The sequence below is a fragment of the Rhea americana genome, unplaced genomic scaffold (assembly GCF_003343005.1).
Source record: "Rhea americana isolate MKP2758 unplaced genomic scaffold, rheAme1 scaffold_541, whole genome shotgun sequence".
Classification (NCBI taxonomy): domain Eukaryota; kingdom Metazoa; phylum Chordata; class Aves; order Rheiformes; family Rheidae; genus Rhea; species Rhea americana.
In genome coordinates this window covers 115061-135169 of record NW_028186692.1, presented here as the reverse complement: position 1 = coordinate 135169, position 20109 = coordinate 115061, and the positions used below count along the sequence as shown (strand labels likewise).

The window sequence follows — 20109 nt, the reverse complement described above, 5'->3', positions numbered from 1 at the left end:
CTCTAACTCCTACAGACCAAAGCAGTCAGCTACAGTAGTTTGAGATAGTAGCTCATCATCTCAGCTGTTAGCAGCAACTCTCTATGGACAGTTAGGCCTCCTTCCCCAGTAACACAGTTGGCAGAACGAAACATGAGGCACAGGCACTCTGAACAACTGCTTTGTTCAGAGCCCCGAAGACTGTTGCAAACCTACCTACATTTGTGGTTGAAGTTGTAGACCATGGTATAAAATGAGAACCAAGCAACAATGCATTGTTACAATTAGCAATATCTTAGGTCAGTTGAAAAAATTGCTGTCAGAGTCTGTAGACAAGAACACATTGGCGGAAAGAYTGATTGAGAAGGGGAGTCTTAAAATAAATACCTGGCTTGTAATGGGGATTGAAAACTTTGGTCAAGAGCTCTTTTCCACTAAAGTAGTACTGGCACAAAAGGAAAAAAACTGCTAACAAATGCACTGCTGGAAGAACATTAAGTTTCAGCTGTGCAACTGCATAATAACACTAAGTGCATCTGCGCTTCACATGGCTTCTAAAAGTCACGAGTGTTTTAAAAAGATGTTATCTGTTACCTTACGCACTTGTATGGACACACTCTCATGTTTAGCAGAGTGTCTGAGCATCTCACAGTCTCTCAGAGTATTTATCTTCGCATCGGCCTCAAAGGTAGGGCAATGCTATTACCTGCATCTTACAGGTTGAGATGCATAGCACAGTGTAAGATAAGACTTGCATGATATCAGGCATGAAATCTTGCAGAGCAGGAACCTGAATGTCTTCTGAGCACCCGGGTAGTGCCTTACTGTTTCTGAAGATGACTATAGGGACCTGAATTTAAAATATAAGTTGAGAACTCACACAACCACATAGCCTAAGGAACCTGAGTTTTTCCTTTATCTCAATATAAAGGAAGCAAATGTTTTGGGGAAATACACAGCTCAGATCCCACTCCCCGCCCCCAGCCTCTCTCCCCCTTTCACCCCGCAAAAATCAGGACCTAAAGCTTTGGTAAAGGCACATTCTTGAAGACCTCGATGTTTCTGAATACTTATTCGTACAACTACTGAAGTTTAGCACAGCCAAGCTGTTATCCAGGAGTTACAGTATTCTGATTGAGGGAAGCGATTGTATTTATGTGTTAGCCATTTCCCTTTCTATGCCACATATGGTGGATGAATGGGAATCTTTAGCAGCAAAGATGATTCATGACCCCTGCACCATTTAGCATCCTGCTTCTTCATCAAGGTAGAAAGCAGATTATGTCTTGATAGATCAGAAGTGACAGAACAGGGTTCTTAGAGAGCAACTAGGTCCTTTTTCCTGCATCCACAGTCAGTGCACTGTGCCCATCCACACAGAAATCCAGTGCCTGTGTGTGCAACTTCACCAAGCCCTTGGCTGCAGAATGCTTTTCAACCTTTTAAAATTTAAGCCAAATATTTCATCAGAAGCCAGCTCAGCAATAAGGCCAACACAAATTTCACAGTGTCGTTGCAGAGGCAGATGAGGAAAGCTCTTGTGCTGGGGTATTCAAAATCTACAGATGAAACTTGTGGAGTTGAGAGAGATGCATGAACTTAACCATGTGCACATGCAGAATGACTTTCTCAGAAGCATTGTCAAGGTAGATTCTTTGGTGCCCAAGCTCTAGCTAGAATCCTCAGGTGTAGCTGCTGGTAAAGAGGAAGAAGTTCAGGTGATCTACTTAGACTGTTAGAGTGCTTATTAAATTTCAAGTACAGCTCTCTCCTATAGATATTTTAAGGATATCCACTGACGTTTTGTCCCTATTACTTGCCCAGGGTTAAGAATGTCATGGCTTTCCTATAAGATACTTGCACGCAAAGGCCTCTCAAAATGTTGCCTTCACTGGCCTCACATTCACAGCACTTGCCAGAATTTAAGCTCCTTTCAGATGTGTCAGACAAGTCCCAGGACTCATTTGTGGGAGCCTGTGTTGTCTAGTGCCAAGGGCAAGAGGATAGTCAAAACTCTAAAGTTTTATTTCTGACTCTTCCTGTAGTTTAAAATATTCTCTTTATTTTATCAGGCAGTGTGAGCCCCTGAAAAGACTGTTTTTATGCAAGTGCAGAGAAGTGTTGTGTCTTCAGAACTCTGAAGAATATTGGAGGCTTTAGGTTCTCAAGTCCGGATATTTGGTTTGGACTACAAGCTAGAATTGTCAGTCTGACTATATTTGGAGAGGAAAACATTCCTGGCTTCAGTTCCTCACAGTGTCTAAATGCAATGGAACACATTACAGCTTGAGGGAAGCCATATGGTGTAACGAGGAGCAGGGGAGGAAAGCAGAGGACAGAACTGACTTTGGTTTGTCTTCCTGCCATTAGCAGCAGTGACTAGGACTTGGGTTTCCTTTGTAAGGAGATAGGTTTTTCTAAGCAAAGAATCAGGGATGCATATCCTAAGATCTCTGCGTACAATAAATGTTGCGTGAAAAAGCAATCTGAACAGCCGTCAGAAGGGAATGAATGATTCATAAAACCTACAGTGGTTAACTAGAAACTCTGTAGAGCATAACGTATTGGATCAATTGTATACACAATAYGCTTCCCTTATAAATCACCTCGGTCTCTTTTTTTCTTTTCAACTCTACTTGCTGCGCTACTTAAAGCCTGATTGCAATATAATACACAGTACATTGCTGCATTCCTAAGGGTAGGTTTTAGCTCATAAAATAACCACTTTTATTTCCATGAATTATTCTTGAATTCCATGGATTATTTCTCTCCTCCCCTTTATTCAGCATTGTTACATCCTTAAATGTTACTTTCAGTGCTATTTCCAAATGGATCTCTCTGCTACATTTGGCACTTTTAAAGAGAAAGTTAGCTCCGGTGCAGCAGCAGGCCAGCAAGCACACTGGCACTGCTTCATTCCAGCCCCATAGAAGACTCCAAAGCAATCTCTTACAACATATCCACACTCATGCTAAGAGGGGCTACACAGAGAACAACCATTAGTGCTAGATATAGAGCTATCTGACTATCCAAGATGAATCTCATTCCTCATGAAAGCAAAGTATGTCCTGTTTTCTCCCCAGAATAAGTACATATCACTCAGCATTGCAACAAACTACTCTCATTAGCTTCCCCTGTCCTCCTCTGGGAGGTCTACATCAGGGAGTGAGGAGGACATAGAAGGAGAAAGAATCTATCATACTGTTTCCAATGGCTCAAGGCAATACTTCCTTCCTAGGGTGTCAGTCCAAGTCTGGGCCATAGGTAGGGGATGGGGACAGAGCTGAATGATTTGCTCTATTTTGGTTCCTTGGTGGCCCACGCAAAAAGAATTAGCAAGTCCTCATAGCTATATGAGGACATGGAGAGATGATGGGATGAATATGTAAGAGTGCTTCTTACATATTCATCCCATCATCTCACAATTTGAAGAGAGCATTCTTGTCTGGTTCCTGTGGGAACAGCAGTTCAAACTTACCCTTTTTCAGTGGGTCATGCAATAGAAAGGATTGTATCTGCTGTAGCAGGGAGCAACATCCTCCAAGGAGTGGGAGAGCGAGAACGTTCTTCAGTGCCCACGCACCCTCCCTCTTACCGTCAAGCAGCCTCTTGCGATCAGCATCTACTGGTGTTCCTAGAAAAATCCATGGTTTGCCGAATACCAAATGAGCAGAAAACAAGGGCTTGCTCCAGCTGGCAAGGAAAATGGAATATTTTGCTTAAAGTGTCAATTTGGAGCTGCAGCTCACAGAAGCATCTGTGCTGGCCTGACTTCACATTACCAAACAGGCATAGTCTTGACCCCAGTCAGAAGCTCAGCAGTCGGTCATGGCCACGTAGTGAGCAGAATTTCAGGAATGAAATGAAGGGCAAATTTTCTCGAGACACAGATAAATAATGTGTGTCCAAATGGGACTAAGACTTACTCCCATGGGTTATGGGGATAGTTCTTTTATTGCCCTTTGGTGGGCTACATATATCATTTTTAAATCTTTTATGTGTAGAGCAATCCTCCTGAAATCATGGAAGCAGTATGGGCTAGTGGGAACAAAAATCAAAAGGAGAGATGGGCTCTTTTCCTGACTCTGTTTTTGGACAAGCTATCCCTCCCTCCCTCCCCCTCTCCCCCTTTCTCTCTCCCTCTCTTTCTCTCTCTCTGTAACTCCTTCAATCTCACCCAGACTGCAAGATGGCAAGTACTGGCCAGGCTTTCAAAGAAGTGCTTTAGAAACTTTCATTCAAAGAGACACTTCTGCACTGGACTATGAAAGAAGCACAGAGGGAACAAAGGTAAGTGTTTGAGACCCACCAGGAAATCCTGGCCTCCAGGGGAAAATGTCAGTGAAAGTCTGAAGATCTCAATGGAAAAGTAAATGATAAACAAACAGGTTTGACAAAGCCAAGAAGCAACAAATTCCTAGGATTGCATTCAATTTCAATAATAGTAGGAGGCAAGACAATTTGTACCGGAATAAAAACAAACAACATTCTTTCCTGGATAGAGGAAGACTTTGTAAAGTGCTATTTAACATTGAAGACAGGAGTTCAGATGAAAAAAGTTAGACACAACGGCTAACAGCTTCCTCCTCTTGTTAAGAGGGCAAGTAGAGTGGAGAAAATGCAATGTACTAGGTCTTTATCCCATCCACTGAGCATGAAGAGAATGTAAAGAATAAGCTAATTTATTTGCAGCAGATTTTTCATCTTAAAAGCATCTTAAGGCTGCAGAGACTTGTAGTCTATTGTCACTATAAATGAGCAAGACAAAAGTGAATTCAGACTTTGTGGAGGAATAGTCTGTATGTCAGAATAGTTTCCTTAAATCAAGAGATCCTAAACTTAAGAGTTTGAAGACTGATAAGAAAGTGGTGGACCTTAGTCCTAGTACAAATGCTCTTCCTGCCAAAATTTACATAAGTTATTTCCCTGAAGAGATGGTAGACTAAGTGAGGCACAGAATCTGAAGCTATGCTATGGTGAAAGCATAATTTAGCGGTCAAAAGAAACTAGGTTACAAACCTTTGCACACTTTCCAAATGTGAAGTCTACCTGCTTCATACTGAAAGAATGAACATCTCTGAGACCAGGCAGTCCCTTCTCATACAAAACACTATTCCAAAAAATCCACTGAGACCAACTGAAGTAACCTTTTGTACAGAGTCAGAAGGTTTGAGGTTTTACCCTTAAGTTGACTCCAGTCTCCTGGTTTGTGYATCAGTTGCTTTCAGCAGCACTCAGTTCACTTTAAAAATGCCACAGCAAAACAAAGCTACGCACATAGTAGAAGAAGCTTCTAAAAGTAATCTTCTCGAGGAAAACGAGAATATGTCTGTCATACCAACGTTTTCTCAAAGGGAAGAAACAGCAAAAATAACACAGGCTTTTGTACTCAACTGGAAATAACGTAAATTCTTCAAGGAATCTGCTTACACATATTTGTAAAACAATTGTTATCCTTAGAGAAAAACTAAATCTAAAGACACTAGTGGCAGTTGTATTATAGAGAGAGTCCATTCAATGGTTTTCTTCTACAAGAAGCCAGGATGCAGGGGGTGGGATTAGGTGTATAAGTTTGTGTAGTAAGTTAGGTCAACTGCAAGAAGTAATAACGTGACCACCTCATTCTTGCTACAATTTTCATAAAGTAATTGCTCAGAGCTCTCACTGGACAAAGCAACTTATAAACTACGCGGAGTTGCTCTGTATACTGTATCAGCCTTAAATAAGCAGAACAGTTCTTGTATCTGGAGTACCAATGACCATCTGCAACCTGATAGCATGTGTAGCCCACTGGCACTTCAATGGGGCAAGCTGTGCTGCAAGACAGTTTCCTTATCTAAACAGGCCTGAGGACCTAGTCTTCCGAACACTGGTGTAGTAAGACCAGCCTTGTACTTCACACACTGTGCAGATACTACCAATGTTTCCAGAAAAGGTACATCTTGACTATGCTATGAGTTTTCCATTCTACAGAACTCCCTGGGAGAGGCTTGAAATTTCTTTCCCTCGATTTAACAATGGAGTACTCAGTGCAGAGCACCTCCAGTGCCTTTTAATGCCCTTCCAAGTTGAAGAAAGATGCCAGCCATCTTCTCTGAGGGGCTATGACTATGTTCTTTTGTGCAGCGACTGTAAACCTCGTTGTTCTGCTTTAGACTATAACACAAGGACAATTCAATTTAGTCTACGGATTAGAAAGCAGATGTTGGGAGGGCATGGACATACCTACCTTTCTTCAACTGCAAAATGAGGGAATTTAAAAATATTTTAAAAGATGGAAAGAATCCCATAGTGCTGGCTGCATTAAGAGTTGGCTCCAGTTTTAGCTAGGCACCCAGTTGCTCTTGAAGTCTCTTGTGTACACAGACAGAAGCTTTCCAATAGCTATTTGCACTGACTCAGAATATCCTAGATTCATGCAAAAGAAAAGACTGCAAATACAGCTCTACTTGATTGCACCATGGCAGTGGTATGAAAATGTGGAATAATCCCCAGATTTTACAAAGCATATAAAAACAGGCAGAGGGGCTTTTGCTCTTTGCAGGCTCATGTCCTAACATTGCCCAGAATAACGGCACATTTATAAGAATGATTTTCCATGAAAATCCAATTGCGCAAAAAGTCGTGCTCATAATACCAGCTGCCAACTCAAATTCTAGTCTCCCAGCTGGGTTAGAATACTATCTGCCAGGAAAAAAATTAAGTGACAGCAAGCATAAAAATGTAAGAAAGTGAAAGTGGCCAGTTTTGTTATGAAGCACTTCCTAACCAGAAAGCAAGAAACGGGGAATACAAAGCAGAGTCTCTTTTGTGTTTTAAGGGAACAATAGAAATTCTTCTAGACTGATCCAGGAGAAGGACCTGCTTCATTTAGAGACTAATTGTTTTTGAGCAAAAGCACAGATTTTACTCCATGGCTGACTTGGATCAGAGTTTTTTCCAGATACTTTGAAACCCTACTAAGCAGGAATGTTCCTAGGAACACTTATCAGTTTCAATTTCAGGAAAAGCCCATGCTTATACTGCAGAGAAATTGCAACTAGTAGAGCCAAAAAAGAGCCCTTCTTTTCTGCAGGTCAGACAGGAAATGTGAGCTAATGTTTGGGAAAAGAATTACACAAACCCCATTAGCGCCAGCATTAATCTGAATCAGCTGTCGTTTCATGTTTAAGATTTTTATACTAGAAAGTCTCAGCAAGATCTTTCTTTTTCAAAACCAGCATTGCTGCCAGGTACACAACTGCATTTCAGCAGATGGCAGCACGGAACCTCAAGGAGAGCAAGGTGTTCCTGGGCTCATTTCCCAGAGCTGTCACAGTGTAGGGGACTAACCTGTAATAAACATCAAGCAGAAAGTTACACACCATCCACACTGAATAATCAGCCACAGTATTTGTCTTTTAAAGGAGTGTTTGCCTAATGCCAAGACATGCACTTGCCTCTCTTCAGCCTCTTGCTGTTCCTATGACCACCAAGAATACCAACTGGTAGCAACTGGAAAAAAGGGAGGAACGTACTTCCCCGTCTTGCCCCGTTTTCTTCACTCATAATTTGTAGCTAAGTTTAATGCAACTCCTAATCTCAGTCCAGGCTCTTGGCTCTTTCTCTGCTTACGCAGATATCCCTTTCTTCTCATATTTCAGATTCTAGTCTGGATTGGAGCAGAGAAACAGTTCTACAGGCTGGGAGTGTAGGCCAGACTACACAAGAACTAGCAAGTACATGAAGTTAACCATTTCACCCAGGTTAGCACTCAATTGGCCACAAGTCACTCTGTGATCCTGGCCCTTTGTGTTAGCAGGACTGCAAGTAAAGATAAAACAGCAGAAACGTCCCCACCAACATTTTTCCAAAGCCTCAGATTCCTGTGGAGGTGAACCTGCCACGTGGTAAAGCTTCTCAAAAACAAACCTGGCACATAATTGGCATCAGCTTGCCTTCTGATGTCTCTCATTCTTGAGGCTTCACTGACCATCTTGTTTTCTGCCTGTTGTGGTGCAGCAATTCCCTTCTTCTTACTGGGAAAATGAATGAGTCAAAATGGTGCTTAACAGATTAACTCTTGCTCCTAAGACATCAAAAGCAATCACAGCAGGAAGAAGGAAATGAAATAACATAATCCCAATCAGAAAGCTATGTTTACAAACTATTTCCATAGTTCTAAAGCTGGTGTATTATACTGAGCAAAATTCCATCTCTACCTTGGCCTTACGATGAATTTCAGATATACAAACAAGATCATATATTAAAAAAATAGAAGTAAAACATGAAATTGAAGGGAGTTCTTCTTTCCCTAGAAAATATCTTTCATTTAGCTGGGGAAAAAGTAATTTTCTGTTTTCTGCAGCAGCTATAAAAGTTGAGGGCTGCAGTCTTCCTACAGTCTTTTTCCTTTAGGGAGAACAATTTCTTTGAGGCCTATACTCACTTAGTATGCAAGGAAATTATTAAAAAAAAAAAAAAAAAAAGGATGCTCCCCTTTTTTCCTGTATATACTGACATAGACTAGGGTAGGAGATGAGAATAAAGCAGACATTGAACTGTTAGCCAGCTCGTCCGTCTTTCCTAAACGCCAATATAGATACATGTTTATTATACATAAGTTATTGATTAATTTCACCTGGGTAAACTGCTTTTGAATTTTATGTAGAGCCTTGTGGAAGAAACATTTCATAAAGTGCTCTGCATACGTTAAGATAGTCTATACTATGGAAAATTATTCACTTGCAGCAAATAGCAGTAAAAGTAGCTCTTAAAATATAATGATGGGACAGTCTTCTACTTTAAAAATAGCCCCTTAAGAGTCCTTTTCATTTGTAAACTTTTTTAGGGAAATGTCTGGTTTATTCAACAGGGATTTACTGTAACATTATCTTCTAGGAAATAATAGTAATAAGGTAAATGAGTATCTGCATCTTTCACATTACTAAAGCTTATTCTGAAACTCAGCTGTAGATTGTTTAGGAGTCAAATCTGACCCAACCAAAAAATTATTGGGTTAAAGATGAGACATTTTTGTAGCTCCACATGAAAAAAAAAATCCACTGAAATTGTAACAGCCTCAACTGAATATTTCAAGGAAGATTATCTATAGGAATCTGGAATTTTGACATAAAAAATTCTCAGGACACCACGGAACTACTACCAAGTAATAAATATTCCTTTAACTACATATATTGTACAAATTTACAAAATTTCTTTAAAAGATATATCACCTCTTTCCTAATGAACAAAGGTAATAGAGGAACACAGTATTCTTGTTTGATTGAAATATTACTTGCAATGTGTAACAAACAGTATACTTGTATGTAACTGTCAGTAAAGGCACACACCACACATGCAAACACATACGTAAACATACACACAGGCATGCATGCTAGCCTTAATGCTGCCACTTCTGTTAAGAATTACTTTATAGGATTCACTGGACAATATTTTCTAGCCAGCCAGTAGGATAGGAAAATACAATACATCTGGATCCATATTTTAACCATTGTTTGCACATTCATTTTAATGCTCAGGAAAATATAAACTTTATTTTATTAAGTTTTGCTGCAAAACAATGAAACAAAAAATGAAACCCCTCTTCCTCATTTCTTAATTATTACTATTTTTTTTTTTTTTACACTGTGATTGGAGTTTTTAACACCTCCCTTTGGCATCATGGATAGAAAGCTCAGTAGTCTCTGAATATGTAGCTGGGGGAGTGTGGAAAGAAGAATGTCACTTAGAAGTGCTTCTTGCAACAACATATTTTCTCCAATCACTGCTCACTACTTTATTTCTAAGGCACACACTCTGTCTCTAGGATCTCATCACATCCAGATTTGCCTCTGTCAGTCCGAGATCTTGTTGAGACCATGAGGACTAGTTGAGAAAATACATCATCTTAGGACACTACCTTTCTATCAACAACAGGCTCCTCGAAGGACAGAAGGCTGTGACTGCTCTCCTCTGATACCTCCTCATGTGAAGTGCAAGAGTATTGCTTTGCCATTGCTCACAAAGGTGTGAGGTATATCATCCTACAGCATCTCATTTCAGAGCAACGCAAGGCTCTGACACTGCAGGGATGACAGGATACAGTCACTGGAGCTGGATGCCCTTGAAAACATCTGTGCATGAAAGTCTAGTTGCCTCTGGTCTGAAAGCCTCTTCTGCCTTCAGCACAAGAGGCCAGTGTCCTTTACTTCCTATCTTTCTGATGCATCAGTAACAGAGAGAGTGGCTGGCTGTCCTTAAGCACCACTGCTTGTACATATAATTGTATAATATTGAGACTGGAGGGGGCTCCCTCTGCTTCTATCCAAGTCACATTGGTTATTTGCTTCTTCCCCTTTGAGGATGGCTTTGCATATAACCAAACACATCAGATAGACCAGTGCTTCTCATCTAAAATGCAAACAAAAAGGAAGTAAAGGAGGGAGGTGGGAACGGGAAGTGAAGCAAGCATATCCTTAGACAAAGATCTGAATCCTCTCCCGGATAGCCTGCCGACAGATAGGACACACTGTCAGGGCTGTGCTGCAGTCTGGGCATGAGCCATGTCCACACTGGAAGACCAGTTTGATTTGGTCGTCAATGCAGATCGGGCAGGTGATGCGCTCTTCCATCTGCCGGTAGCGGTTCTGCAGCTCCTCCATGAGCCTCCTCTGATCTGTGGATTCAGAGGTTGGGCTGCACTCCACCTCAGTGCTGTCTGCAGGGGTGAGAGGGCAGGAAAAGAGTGAGTGGCTACAGTGCTCTGTCTGTTCCCTTATGCAGTGCTTCTTTCATTAGACTTTGCCTCTTAAGAGCAGCAATTACATCAGACTAAACTCTTCACTGAGCCTGATCCAAGGATTCCTCAGATAAGAGCCACTGTTGCTTTCCTCTGTTCTATTGCTCAGCTTTTCGTGTGCATGTTTGTTTTAAAAAACAAAAACCACTTTCTGGTATGTCCTGCCTTCTTGTTCTGCAATATGCTGTTGCTACCTTGAAGTAAAAATTTTCAAAGGTGGTTGTGATGCTGTAGCATACAGGTCCAGGAATCCATCCTCTCAACCTCCTGTTTACATCTGGGATACAAATTTTGGCTCAAGTCTTTCAAGCCACAGCAAGAAGAAACCATGTGAACTCACTTAAGCTGTCTTCTGCATGCATAAAGCTACACAAACAGAATCAGTTTTAGTCAATTTTATAAGCAAAATTCAGTGGACCTTGCAGAGATACTGCATCAGGTGAAATCTCATGAAATAAAAGAATGCCAAGTGCTGTTCAACTGCCAACTTAAGTAAATAGACTCCTCCTGATTTCACCTTAACACAGCCACCATCATTTCTGCTCTTAAATCTTTGATTATGTAGCTTTACATTTTGCTATAGATGCTGCTTTCCTCAACATTCTGAAATTAATTATACTTCAATGGTGCAAGAAGTGATTTCAAATCCATATAGTTTTAGCAAGTTTGAGGATGGGCAGTATGCTAAAGACACACTGTGTACATTACTGACAGGGAAGTCCTGTTCATATGCTCAGAAACCTGGCTGTTCCTCCTGCAATGGAATTCTGCTCTCACTTTGATAACACTTTGCAGCTTGCAGCAAAGACAACACTCCTGACTAACGGCAGGTAAACTTTCTTTTTTTTTCTTTTTTTTTTTGCATTATGAAGTTCCAAAGAGGATTTTTGGCTTAGCCAGCTGTGTATGTCTGATGCCACATGACAGATACTTGGCTCCCCTATACATTCATCCAAGGCATCAAGTCACAAGGCTACAGCATGATGCCAAAGGCATACATGAAGATAAATCAGCTGAGGCTGAACATGCAATTCCTTTCTATGTGCACGGCTATAAACTTGCGCTGATAGTGGATGTCTTCCTGGCTGAGACCACTCTCTCATGCTCTACTGAAAAGCTTCAGTGCTCAACTTGCTTCCACCTTGCTGCTATGTAGAGCATTCCCCATTCTATTCAGTGGTAGTATGAAGAGAAGACAATCTCTGTTTAAAACTGGTCTAAAGAGCTTTATCAAAGCAATTCAGCTTAATGATTCCTAGATAGCTGGCTAGCCTCAGTCCTGCATAGGCACTGTAATCGCAGCCAAGTGAGAAGCAAGGCTCTCACAAGAAATAACATTTCCTTTCTCATAAGTTTTCACTGTTTTATCACTGTGTACAAGAAGGGTTAGACTGGCACATGAAGAACCTGACATTCGCTTTCAATTCACAAAGTCAGTTAAGTACAGGACAAGCTTGCTCAAATATTCTTATTTTCTCTGTGCCACTTGAGCCTGGCCTATGACAGCTCCCAGTTAATCTGCCTTTGCCTCTCTGAAACTAGTCAATCCAACATGCACACAAAATCAAACCCTTTTCTTATGTGTATTTCACGGAGGATCATTGATGCTGCCCAAATAAACACCATGAAGGACCCTTCCCAATCTATGACACTACACAGTAGGAACAACAAACATACCTTGTTTGAGTTTTTTGGTTATTGTTACTTGACATTTGATGCACTTCTTCATTCTCCTGGAGCATTCTACCACAAATGAAATAAGATTACAATTAGATCATGGTACTAGGGGCAAGAGGAAAAGAGGAAGACAACATACTCAAGAACATCAGCTTTTAAACAATTTGAGTACTTCCTGGATGATTCAGAGATTGTTTCTGCACAGAAATGAGGAAACCACCTTCTTGAAGGTCTCTTGGTTTAGTCTGTCCTCTCCCTATGGCAAATACAACACCCTTAATTCTTCAATACTCTGTGCAATAATGACAGGATCATAATCCTAGCTTCTCCACTGGAACTGCTGCACTGTGGCTGCAAAACAACCCTTTGCTCCAAGGGAAATGGATGTGGCTCTGGCATGCAATCCTTACCAAATGCTCTGTGCTCAGATTGAGGTGGCCTTAGCAAGATAACAGACTTACTAACATGTTTGAGCAGGCTGCTGTTAAAATAATTGAAATGCAAACAGATAACTACAGCCAGAGAACGGGAAAATCCTTCTCAGAAGGTTTTGATGGAGAGTGCACTGCCAGCTAGAACTGAAACATCTGGCCTTCCTTCTGAATCATCCAGGGCATCTGTAAGTATAAGCCAAGCTGCCTGGGGTCCCCATCAACAAATGGCTAGAACACATGGTGTCCCTTTCATAGGTACTTTGGGCATCCCATCTAAGAGGATGTTGCTGAAATCATGGCAGGGTTGTTTAAGGTCACAGCTCAATAGCTTTGTGTCTGAATGGAGCCTGATTTATGAGAATCCAAACAGGGAGGCTATCAGGGGACGCAAAAGGGGACGGACTTACCTTCACACACAATACTGTGCTGGCATGGGAAGAAATGGATGAGCAATGCTAGTTCTGAACAGACAAGGCATTCTGTGGGGGCTGCCACACTCGAGACACTAAGGTTGGTCATCGTGTTGGGGGTGGTGTGCACACGGCGGAGGCTGCATACAATGGTTGAACTATCTGAAGAAGCCTGCTGTTCCCTGCAACCATGAATGTATGATAAGACGTGAGCCACATACTCCAGGTCCCTCTTCAGTAACCAGATAAAACTGCATTGATCCCTGGCAAACATTCCACATGCAGACAGTGCAGCAGATACTCAGCATACAGTGCTGAACCTTTATGGCTGTTGCTGTGGCCAGCTCAGCCTCGAGGAGCTGGTATTGGCATTCTGGCTGGATCTAACTAGCAGCAGCCATTGCTGCAGCTGTCACTGCTGCAGTTGCCAGAAAAATACCCAAAGGGCAGAGCAGGTACAACTAATATTTACACACATTGAAACTGCCCTTCTGGATGATGACAGTAAGGTCTTGATATTACATCAATCTGCAGGGAGGAGTCAGTCTTTAGAATCTATTTAAAAAGGGCAGCTCCAAGGAACTCTGTACTTACACACTCCTGGAAAAGGCATAGGGTGGTTATATGTCTGAGAGTGACTCTTATAATACAGGCTCTGATTCAGACTTCTATCATGACATTATGAGCCCCAAATCCAAAAACAGAACAGAAGGGACAAGGATGGTGGTTTTACTAGCAAATGCCTACATTATTGCCAAGAAGTCCCTAGCCCAGGAAGAACATCGTGAAGAGGAATTTTTTGGTCTTTCAATACAAAGTCAATAGGTTTCTGGGAGGCACTTACTCTCTGGCTTCGTACCACAGTGGCAGTAGCTTCTTTATATATGCATATGAATCCCCAATGCCCTTCTTTTAGGTCTTCATTTCAGTCAAACTAATGTCCTGGCAGCTCCTGTGTGAGATGCTGGGACATACCATGGCATACCTCAAGCCTGTGATCTAACATGCAGCACCCAATATGCAGTGGCTGCCTTAACTACTTGCCTGTGCAAACACATCCACTCAAATCTTCCAGTCCAACTTCAACACAGAAATTGAAGCCAATTGAAACCAGTACATTGCTGTGACAAATGCTGGTTTAAAAGAACCATCATTCTTTAAGCAAGAAATCTCAATCCAACACATACTTTACTGACAAAATCTCTGTGGAAAGGAACACATTTCACCTCATATTTACAATGAAATAAGATAGCGGCCTATTATTGTGGCTGCTGCATGCTGCCTCCTTCAACGGCAACATGACTATAGGTCTGTGTCCTCAGATCAAACAGAACTCTGGTTTCATTTTTGCAAGCCAAAACCTAAACAAATGTTTTTCAGAGCATAAGATAAAGTCATCTTTGACTTGCTGCTCTCCCCTTGGGGCTTTCTCAGCTATTTCTCTTATCAATTGAAAAATAAGCATTTATCCAGCTCTGGAATAAACTCTGTGGATTCTGGTGCTCATTCTTGTATTGTTGGAGTTTCTCTCTGTTTAGATTTTAAATATCTGTAACTGTAGAATGCAAAGAAAGTAAACCAAAATACAGAACTRCTGTGCAAGAGAAGAGAGAAGCTGCTCTTGCCTTCAGCGGCCAGTCTTCTCAGACTGCTTCAGGGCTCTAAGTCAAGAGCTTGACTCTGTGTGAGCAGTGCTCATTTGCTGTTGCTAGTGTTTCAAATAGCAGTTTGTGCCCTGAAAGAATAATCCAGTTAGCAGCTAGCTCCAGATGAAACAAAAGCGCTCAGACTGACATCCAACATGTTTCAGAGAGGCTTCAATCCCACATTGAGTGACATGTTGAGTGTTGGAGTACTCTGCATTTTGCAGGGAAGTACACTATGAACAATATCCAGAGGAGATGGCCTACCTGAATTTCTGTGAGAAGTCTTTGATGATCTGGACAATCCTTCCATCGTTAATGAGATCTAAAGGAGACTTTCCACGATGGTTGGCATAATTAATATCTGCTCCTTCTTGTGCTAAATAACATGCAATTGCAGTACCAAAATTCAGCTCCATGTTTCCAAGGAAGCCAGAAGCCTGCAGCTAAAGGAGGATGAGAAATTAATATTCTCTATTAATAATAAAAAAAATTCTCCAATATCTAGCTTTGTTCTGCATCAAATTCTGAAGAAAGTTTTAATTCTTGTACTGGCAATTTCAGAGTACAATTTTGCACTCCTATTTGTTAAAAGATCCTTCAGCATATAAACAGATTCATACCTTGCATTCCAAGGGTGCATAAAAACTGGTCCTAATTGGTGCTAATGCTAATTATTACTAATCACGATAATAACCATTCCTTTCTGCACATAGTGAAAAGTGCTATTCTTTAAAGTTAAACTGTTCCAGTCTATCTGTGCTTTGCCCTCTGCACCATGGTTCAAAGTCAGGATGTTTGTTTCAGAGCACATTTGAATAAAAGTGGRTGAGGCCAGTATTCCAGAAAGCTTTTGTGGAGTTCACTGCAGATAAACCTACAGGCAAGCTTGACATACTGGGATACTTCTAAACACTTAAGGAACTCAGTGATGAGGTACCTGTGCTGATTAGCACAAAAGTGCTGATTAGGGCTTTTATGGGGAAGAGTTGCCAAAGCAGCCTTATAACATAGAGAGGCCTGTAGAATATCCTCTYATGCCCATTTTTTCCCCCTTCAATACTCTTTCTTTTCCTGATTCCCCTTTGTATTTTGAGTTTGGGATGAGGAACACTGATTATTTCTAGGGAAAAGACTCATGAGAAAAGTAGATGAGACTCCTCCTTCTCATTTCTTTGCTTTCTTGGCCAAAGTTTTAACTGCCAGACTTCCATTTTTTCAGTCTTTGTCGTCTTACGTGTTCAGCTGCACTGAGGAGGTACTGTGAAGACACTTCAGTAGGAATTGCACTGAGGATACCAAAGTAAATATTAGCAGATGAACAGTTAACATATGGAGCCCTATGTGGCAACTATTTAAAAAGCCTAGTTTTTGTGGACCTGATCCAAACTCATTTGAAGTCAATAAAAATTTTCCACTGACTTAAAAGACCAGGGCATAATTTCATATGAAATTAGAAAGGAAACCTCTGCACATTTAGGTCTTCTTAAATATCCTTTCTACATTCTGCCCTCAGGAATGACATTCCTATTAATATCATTGGGAACGTAACATCCAGATTCCTCATGTAGCTCTGGGACTCTCTATCTTAAGGACTAGCTAGTAACTATCCCCTGCACATCTTAACACCCAACAGCTAGTTAAGCTGCTGTGCAACTTYTACTGAGTTGCTAAAACCTATCTTTGCTACTGATCCCTTTGCTTCAATCTGTAGGCAGAGAAGCTCAAAAATTGTTACTGGTAGACCGTTTTTTTTCCAAGATATTAAATTGTCCCCCTTAATGGAATCATTTCGATGCCATCTGGAACGTATAGTTGATATTTGTACTCATGGTTTGCATTGCAAATCTGGTGTCTGCACGTACTGATATATTTATGGATGACAGAATACTTTGAAGGGCTAATTTAATATCTTTGCCAAAGAACTAGAGTAAGCTTCCAATACTTGGCATATCACGTGCTGATTTCTAGATCTAAAGTCCTTCCTGAAWTAGTCTGTGTTCAGACTGAGGGAGAAATTCAGCTCTTTTTGGTACCAAATCAGCCATAGTATAGAGGTAAAGTTTAGCCTTGAGAGTTGACAGAAATGCTGAAAAGTACTTTTTCCACTGCACTTGTGGTTTTTTAAATTGACAGATCCTGCCTAGAACTGGCTAGAAGACAAGAATTCCATTTCATAAAATAAGTTTGTTTTTGCTCTGCATTGAAAGATGGAAAAAGCAGCAAAGGAGGAAAAAGAAAGGGACACATTCTCCTCTGACCCATTCCCTACGGAATGCCCTGTGGAAGGCAGAGTTTCCAAATAAGGTAGGGTGAGGATTCAAACCTAGGTCTTTCAACAGAGTAGGCAAATACTGTAGCTATTATAATATCTGCTGTTATAAAGTAGACTACTTAACCTTGAGAAATCCTGACAAAAGTTAAGTCAAAAACATGCATTTTGGGGGTTGGGGGAAAGGGGGCTGGAGAGAGAGGGGGGGGTGGAGAGAGAAGTCAGGGAAGTCCCAACCAATTCTGGTTTGAAGACCCTATTGAGGGACCCACCACCTCCTTCATTATATGAGTACTTACTCTACATAGGAGAATTGTAAAGTGTTTCTTTCTCCAGCAGGCTCCAGCCTTCTGGCTAACAGCCAAGCATACTCTCATACCACAGAGTTAAGATATTGAGGCCTCAGAGGACATATTCACTCCTTTCCCACAAGGGAGTTTTGTTCCTAGCTCCTTTTCTGGGGTGGCTTTATACAATTTTCCTGCTTTCCTTTACCCCCTTAGGTCCTGCTGTCTGCAGTCATTCCAACATTGTCAAGCATTTCCCTGCCCTTGGTGCTGGAATTTCTCCTACATCCAGCTCACCTTGGAAAGGAGGGACAATCCCATGTCCCCTTCACGCTTCTCCATCACAATTGACATTAGCTGCTGTCGTTCCAAAGCAATGTGCATGGCTGTGTCTCCATCCTCATCCTCAGCATTGACATCACTGCCTTCACTGACCAGCAGTTGCACCATCTCGACATGTCCCTGGATGACAGCCAAGTGCAGTGGAGTCTGGTTCCGGTTGTTTTTGAGGTTGACATCACAGCGACCCTTGAAGAATTGCATCAGATAAAAAGGGTTGTTGCTGCAGAGTCTAGCTGAAGAAGAGTCCTTGTTGAAGCCCCAACTGCCAATTTAATCTTCAGAACAGAGCAGTAAGACGAACTCCAAGAGAGCTACATGATCCTGCCCTCTGTGCCTTGGCCATACAGTCCAGATATCTCAGATATCAAGTAAAGAAAGGAGGACCAGAAGCCCAGTGCCCAAGGTGACATGCAGGTAACACTTGCCTGGTAATGAGCTGGATGACAGCTAGTCAATTTCCTGACACTTACAAACAAATCCTGGAACTACTCCAAGCAAACAGTCATGGCCTAGCTCCTTTAAAGCAATATTGATTCCTCGCTGCCTTTTATGCTTTGATTTTCTCTCTTCATTTGCGCAACTGAGCAAAGAAGAGAAAAACCCGTTGAAACCTGGATCATTCTGCTTTCTGCCAAATCTGCAGGTGAAGGCAGCAGCAAGGGATTAGAAACACAGAAAGCACTTAGATGTATGGGTAGGCTAATGCAGTGACTATGTCAGAAATAAAGCTATCACAATACTGTAGCTGGTGCTCACAGACACCTCTCCACAACAGCACTCATCTGTACAGCCATTAGAGCCTTGGTGTGGTGGCTTGGATCCCCATTGTAAAAGTGGGGAAACCCAGACAACAAGCCACTGACCCAGGTGAGCTTACCTATAGTTGACATTTTCATTGCCACTATCATCTGAAAGCAGAGATAGATGCTAGCTTTGACAGCACTGAAATCAACAGCAAAAGGCCAGTTAGCTTCCCATCCTTCAATTTATTTTCATTGCTAAAGAATGCTGCTCCCCAGAGACATATGGAATGCCTGCCTAAGCCTGAAGAAAGACTAATACTCAGAAAAGAACATGTCAAAACATTTTGTTCTGCATTCAAATTAAATACATGTCTTCAGATATTCCTTCTTGGAAACAGAAAAAGCAACTACAGAATAATCAATAGCTAGGTAGCTTCAGCATTCACCTGGAGTGACAGAAGCTGAGCTTCAAGGGCTCTGGCCTGTATCTATAAGGTAGAGGAGGGTCCTGAATACAAATTTACACATTCCTTAATCAGTAGGTTAACAGCTATTCCAAAGTCTTTTCCTTTCATATCCATCACTTACCAAACAGCTCCCCACAAGACCCAGCTCTAACCCCTGCTTTGTTCTAGCACACAAGATGGCCTTTGCTTTCTTGCCAATGCTAAAAGAAAATATCACCAGGAATGCCAAGACCTGTTATTTAAAATTTGGGCAGCAATGGCAGCTTGTCAGAGAAAGACATGTTTATGAGCCCAGCGTTAATCTGATATGCTGAGGAAATGGACGCTTTTAGGGGTAGAGACCTGAGAGTGCTTTGTTTTTGTTTTGCTTTTACCTCTTTGATGAGAATTTCAGCCACTTCTTTGTGATTATTGAGAGCAGCAAGGTGCAAGGCAGTGAAACCATCTTCCTTTTTGGAGTCAACCAACTGTCGAGCTCTTGCTAGAATCTTCTTTACGGCTCTAGAGTGTTGGAGGTTAACCAGGGACAGAAAAGTGTTATTTTATCAGGAAGGGAAACAACAGAAAAGAGACAGGTTTGCCTCATCTGCTCAGTAGTTATGAACGTTCTTCATGTTTTAAGAGGCAGCATCATGAGCTGGCCACTGAGACACAGACAGCTACCTCCATCTTGCAGACTGAATTATAAAAGTAAAACAAAAGCTCTCAGTTATCACTTAATAGAGCAGAGTAAACTCACATTGCCATTGAAAATAACAAGTAGATTTATCCTTGTACAGTCTATTACAATGCTTTTCCTGTCCTTCCAGGTAAGAAGGAGTATGCAGAACTACAGGTAGGAAGGTTACTCAGAAGCACAAGGATCCCTGAGGGAAGCCAGGGAGGTAAAAGAAAGTTGGGATGGGGAAAGCAGGCTGTGGTTTCCTGCAAATGCATGAAGGAAGGAATGGGACAAGAAATGCAACAGCTATACCTGGCCATATTTAAACCCAAGAAATGCATAATCAAGCTTTTCTTTTCTAGCTATCTAGAGCTACGTCCACTGCCTTCCTCCTGTTAGACAGCAAGCACAATT

The 20109-nt window shown here is 41.5% G+C and overlaps 1 protein-coding gene across 3 annotated transcripts in view; it reads right to left on the bottom strand.

Annotated features, from left to right (window-relative positions):
* Positions 1–9487: 9487 nt before the first annotated feature.
* Positions 9488–20109, bottom strand: part of MIB2 (MIB E3 ubiquitin protein ligase 2) — a 52407-nt gene continuing 41785 nt past the window's right edge. For all 3 annotated transcript variants that reach the window (XM_085318580.1, XM_085318582.1, XM_085318581.1), the window contains 6 exons: positions 19409–19535; positions 17780–18010; positions 15191–15369; positions 13278–13462; positions 12437–12502; positions 9488–10678 (listed from right to left, as the gene is read on the bottom strand). In XM_085318580.1, the coding sequence (XP_085174706.1) occupies positions 10437–10678; positions 12437–12502; positions 13278–13462; positions 15191–15369; positions 17780–18010; positions 19409–19535 (1030 nt within the window). In that variant the 3' untranslated portion in view covers positions 9488–10436. The remainder of the gene's footprint in view (positions 10679–12436; positions 12503–13277; positions 13463–15190; positions 15370–17779; positions 18011–19408; positions 19536–20109) is intronic.